Here is a 6,209-nt window from a genome sequence, read left to right as displayed (position 1 = left end):
AAAAAATTCAGGAAAAAAAAAAAAAAACGCTGTGATAAGGTGTGGACATTGTTCCATAGAACCATTATACCAAACAAAAAGGAAACAGTACGAATACTCTTGGAGTTTTAAGACTTTCAAGATTAATTGGTCCAAATGAACTTCATACTCAAGACTCATTATCTTCTTTCCTCCTGGACAAAAATTCGGAAAAAAAAACCACTCAGATAAGCTGAAGACATTGTTCCATAGAACCATTATACCAAACTAGAAGCAAAAACTATGAATAGTCGACGAGTTTTAGGGCTTTGAAGATTAATTGATTCGACTAATTAACTAAGTCAATTGGTGACAAATGTGAAATTTTATTGCGGGAGGTTCTACGGCATCTCCCAAAGTATCATCCCTCCGAGTTCCAAGTCATTCTGACCACAGGTTGCAGAATAATGATCGAAAGATTGATTGTGGACAGACGGACGGACGGACAGACAGACGGATGGATATGGACCCCCATTTTATCAGTCACTTCATTCGGAACTGACCAAAAATTGGGCTCGGTAATTTGGAAAACGCGTTAATACGGCAAACGGCTCAGAAATCGGGTGTTATTTCACAACTACTTGCTCAGGGTTATGGAGCACCAACCAATCGCTCAGGGTGACGGAACACTCCAATTAAACGGTTGGCCAGGCTGTCGCTGCATACACCATAAAGGATAACTTTAACTTTAAAGCCCGGCTTCACCGTGCGCACACAGCGGTTAATGAAATAAAATGACTTTATCCACAAAAGTTGCTGCTTAATGCAGAACAACCCTGGAGACATCACAAAGTTCAATCACCCGTGAAATAAACATTGCATAAAATGCGCCATTTTGCCCACGGGTCTGTGCATGTGTGACGGAGTACATCGGTCCAGGGTCTGCACAAACGTTGGTACTTTTTTGTGGCACGTCTGTTTTTTGGGTAGTCGATCCAGTCGAAATTTTTTTTTTTTTGAAATTCGTTCTACCCTTCTCAGTTTTTCCGTCCATATGTTTGTTGGGTAGTCGATCCAGTCGAAAAAAAAATTCTAAAATTTTTTAAATTTGTTCTCCCCTTTTTATCAGTTTTTCCGTCAATACGTCTGTCTGTCTGTCTGTCTGTTCAGTCCAGTGCTCCGTTAATACAATGGCAATTTCGATGAAACTTGGTGGGTAGGTTCATACCATGACCTAGTTGTGTGCAAATGAGAACCGTTGCTATGGACACCCCGCTGCCTAGCAACGGGACTTTGAAATTTTTGAAAAATCATAAAAAAATTATTTTTTCGAAAATCAAAAATCGAGCCACGAGCGACTGTAGGCAGTACATTCAGCCATGTTGTCAAAAATTTCCAGCCGGATCCTATGAAAACTATCGGAGAAGATAGACTTTGAATGAACCCTGGTCGAAAACAAAAAAAAAAAACGAAGTTTGTTATATCTCAGAGACTGTGAGTCAGATATACATGAAACTAGTATGGTAGGTTCATGGTATGTCCTAGTTTTGTGTGAGAAAGAACCGTTGCTACTGACCCCTCCGTTGCCTAGCAACGGCCGAAAAACCTCTAAATGTGGGGGTATTTTAACGAGAAAACAATCTGCAGCATTAACCCTTAAAGCTCGAATCATGAATTTTCTTGTGCTTAATCCTCAGGTCATTCCCCATCGAACGGGCCCATCGCATCAGGTTCTATTGGGTAGTTGATTACTCATGTCCGCCTACCGACTTGTTTTTTTTTGTTTGTTTTTTAAAATCAGATTTGGTTCCATTCCCTGAAGAGCACATCGTCAAACCTCCGAAAATAGATATAGATCTGGTAGACGCGATGAATAAGCAATCCCTCTGAATGACAGAGCATGAGGTTTTGCAGTGAATGTATTAAATTATTTAGCTCAATGAAGCTGGTTAATTTTGTTACATTCCTAAAAAATTTGCTCACTCAATACAATTCTCCAAACAGTAGAAAAAGATAAGTTTGATGGTTTGGAAATTTTACTTTTTCTTGTGTATCTATGAAGGAGTTGGGAACATAGCCTTGCTTGCTTAAAGTAAATAGGGAAATCGGCTTATTTATAAAGACTCGTTATTTCTTTAAATCATCAGATTTCACAACAGGGTTCGACACTTGTTTAGTCCGGACAATATCTGATCGTCAAAACTGAAATAATAGCGAACGCAGTGAGCTTAATACTTAACGTGTGCACATGAGAGAATAGGAAACAACAACAACAACAACAACAACAAAATAGCCCTGGCTATTTGGAATCCGTGTCGTTAGCTATGACTTTTTGCTTCCGGTTGTTGTTAAACGCTGTGTGGTGTATACACATGATTGGGTTTTATTTCTATCTTGTGAATATTACTTAACGCGTGCATATGAGAGAATAGGAAACAACACAATACCCTGGCAATTGTGAATCCGTGTCATTGGCTATGACCATTTTGCTTCTGGGTTTTTGTCATGGGGAATGATGCAATGATGGAGATCATGAGCGGAAGTGTTTATTTATTTATTCAATTATTTTTTTCCCAAAGTTAATTTTATACTTTCGAAAGTGATTTTTTTTTCATGACAGGAAGTGTTTATTTAGTATTTAACATTACCAGGAGTGATTTTGAAACTTTCCGGAACTTTTAATTTCTTTTATTCATGACCAGAAGTGATCGTTTATTTATTTATTTATTCAATTATTTTTTTCCCAAAGTTAATTTTATCCCTCCGAAAGTGTTTTTTTTCATGACAGGAAGTGTTTATTTTGTATTTAACATTACCGGGAGTGATTTTGAAGCTCTTTCCGGAACTTTTAATTACCTTCGCATTCTGTGAAAGGTTATGTTTTGGTCGGTGTGTATTTATTTATTTATTTATTTGTAATCTTGTGATTCGTATAACTCAAAAAGTATTAAACCGAATTGCATGAAATTTGGTGGGATGATTGGTTATTAGCCAGGAAGCATTCGATTAGATTTGGGGATCGTTCGGGTCAAAGGTCAAGGTCACGAAAAGGTCAAAATTGTCTTTTTACGATAACACGGTCAATTTTTATTCAATTTGCATGCAACTAACGCCAAAATGTTCAGAATTCAACGCCTCATCTTGTGATATGCAATATGACACAATGACGCCCATACTCTTGTTACCGGTTAGGGGTCAAAGGTCAGGGGGGTCACGACCTTGAAAAATATGCGGTTTTTGTCATAACGCGGTCAATTCTTGTCCGCTTTACATGAACCCAGCACCAAAATGTTCAGAATTTAATGCCCAATCTTGTGACACAATGACGTCATAACACATGTCACCGGTTGGGGTAAAATGTCGGGGGGGGTCACGCCCTTGAAAAATATGCGGTTTTCAGCATAACTCAGTCAATTATTATTCGATTTGCATGAAAGCAGCATCAAACGAGATTACCTTCTCTTGTTGAAACGTTGTATTCACCGAGCTTGCGAGTGAAGACTCGCCAAAACGACGCGAGTTGATTGTTGTTTAGTCCGTAGCCCCCGAAAGTCGGGGGGGGGTCATGACATTATAGATATGTGGTTTGTGTCATAAGACCATTCATATGAAACCAGTTCCCCACAATCATACCAAGAACAAAAAAGTAGTGGCGGCGAAGGTATGCGCTCTATGAGTGCCCGTTCTAGTTTCTTTTATTCTTGACTCGAAGTGATCGTTTATTTATTTATTCAATTATTTTTTTTCCCAAAGTTTATTTTAATAAAGATATCTCCCGCATCATCAAAAAATAATTTTTAATCGTGATTTACATTATTTGATTGCTCATCCCGAATCCAGGCCGAAGTAACCGGAAATTGCGTCAAAATCATTAGCTGTGCGGCGCTTACATGTACCACGGTATAGTTGGCAAGTATACAGTTGTGAACACGTTTTATGTAAAGTCAGAAGCGAATGCAAGAAGAATTCTACGTTCACTTCTAGGCTTTGCCTATTCCATATTATTTGGATGATATACCTTCATTCGTCCATGAGAGGAGATCGTGGAAAATCTCATCACACAATGCAAGAAATCACTCCAAGCTCCTAATTTGAAAAATATAATACTTACAAAAGCGATGGAGACAGTGATTCGTAGCTACGATGAACAGGCATTCGATAATATGTGTGAGGAAAGTGGAAAAAAAAAAATTATCGTAAAGAAATCGTTGCGGACCGTTTCAAGTCGAGGCATGGTTGAGAAGGCCAAAAAAAACATGGCGGCTTCAGACCCCAGCGAGGTAACCAAGGATACGCCTTAAGACCCTCGACAGCGAGGTGGCCGAGGATCGCCTGATGAAGGGCATAATTAAATAAGGCCGTTAATTATGTTCAAAAGGGGTCTTTGAATTAACCCAAACATCCAATTTTCACTCTTGCACTTCGTTGGAGTTTTCTTTGTCTGCATGGAGTGTTTCAGGCTTCGAGGTGGTATTTGAGTTATGGAGGATGGACACACACACACACACACACACACACACACACACACACACACACACACACACACACACACACACACACACACACACACACACACACACACACACACACACACACACACACACACACACACACACACACACACGCCATGATTACCGTTCAACATTTTCCAAAACCACATCCTTATCACAACATATAAATCTTTTAAACTGTTCTTTATCAACAAAGTACAAAATAGGACATACAAATAATCTGTACTTTGACTGTCTTTTGGAACACCCAACACATCATGATAAACAAAGGGGAATCACGCTCCCCGACCCCAATCCACCCCCCCCCCGCAACCCCACCCCAGAAACATTCACCAATTGTTAATCAATGCTTGTTCGGCAGATATATCCAACACTTTCCATATTTTATTATACAATTCGGTATTACACAGAATCTGAGGCAAAACGTCAGTCCGTCGCACTCGGTACCAGTCCGTCGCACTCGGTACCAGTCCGTCGCACTCGGTACCAGTCCGTCGCACTCGGTACCAGTCCGTCGCACTCGGTACCAGTCCGTCGCACTCGGTACCAGTCCGTCGCACTCGGTACCAGTCCGTCGCACTCGGTACCAGTCCGTCGCACTCGGTACCAGTCCGTCGCACTCGGTACCAGTCCGTCGCACTCGGTACCAGTCCGTCGCACTCGGTACCAGTCCGTCGCACTCGGTACCAGTCCGTCGCACTCGGTACCAGTCCGTCGCACTCGGTACCATTCCGTCGCACTCGGTACCAGTCCGTCGCACTCGGTACCAGTCCGTCGGACTCGGTACCAGTCCGTCGCACTCGGTACCAGTCCGTCGCACTCGGTACCAGTCCGTCGCACTCGGTACCAGTCCGTCGCACTCGGTACCAGTCCGTCGCACTCGGTACCAGTCCGTCGCACTCGGTACCAGTCCGTCGCACTCGGTACCAGTCCGTCGCACTCGGTACCAGTCCGTCGCACTCGGTACCAGTCCGTCGCACTCGGTACCAGTCCGTCGCACTCGGTACCATTCCGTCGCACTCGGTACCAGTCCGTCGCACTCGGTACCAGTCCGTCGCACTCGGTACCAGTCCGTCGCACTCGGTACCAGTCCGTCGCACTCGGTACCAGTCCATCCGGATACTTATCTCACCGCTGTCGCCGATAATCAGCAGCTTGAAGAGGTGATCATAGTCCCGAGCCATAATGAGAGATGACAAGCGATTTCGAGAGTTGACAAAACCCCCAAACCTCACGGTAATTAATTTCCTTCTCCACCCGGAACCGGGACCAACCTCGAAGATTCGACTCTTCCTCTTGAGGATTTAGAATCTATTTTTAACCGTTCAAATTTAACAACCTCTCTCGGTTTCCAAGAATCCAGGCACGCAAAGAGCGATCTTCAAAATAAAATGCTCCGTAATGTTTGTGTTGAATTATTGTACCGAAGTAAAACATGTCACACTGAAGCGACTAAGGCTAACTACCCTATCATGGCGTACATATAGTGCATAGAGAAGTAAAACATGTCACACTGAAGCGACTAAGGCTAACTACCCTATCATGGCGTACATATAGTGCATAGAGAAGTAAAACATGTCACACTGAAGCGACTAAGGCTAACTACCCTATCATGGCGTACATATAGTGCATAGAGAAGTAAAACACGTCATACTGAAGCGACTAAGGCTAACAATCCCGTCATGGCCGACATATAGTGCATAGAGACGTAAAACATCTCATACTGAAGCGACTAAGGCT

General features: G+C 42.4%; 1 protein-coding gene across 1 annotated transcript in view; it reads right to left on the bottom strand.

The window, feature by feature from the left end:
* LOC147034094 (ras-related protein Rab-35-like) overlaps positions 1-5,765 on the bottom strand; it is an 18,771-nt gene extending 13,006 nt beyond the window's left edge. The window contains exon 1 of the mRNA XM_085876307.1: positions 5,602-5,765. Coding sequence (XP_085732433.1) covers positions 5,602-5,653 — 52 coding nt within the window. The 5' untranslated portion in view covers positions 5,654-5,765. The remainder of the gene's footprint in view (positions 1-5,601) is intronic.
* Between the last annotated feature and the right edge of the window lie 444 nt (positions 5,766-6,209).

The sequence above is a fragment of the Eptatretus burgeri genome, chromosome 1 (assembly GCF_056783735.1).
Source record: "Eptatretus burgeri isolate ZD-2024b chromosome 1, Ebu_testis_v1, whole genome shotgun sequence".
NCBI lineage: Eukaryota > Metazoa > Chordata > Myxini > Myxiniformes > Myxinidae > Eptatretus > Eptatretus burgeri.
The sequence above is the reverse complement of the archived record's forward strand: the minus strand, read 5'-3'. Positions and strand labels throughout refer to the sequence as shown.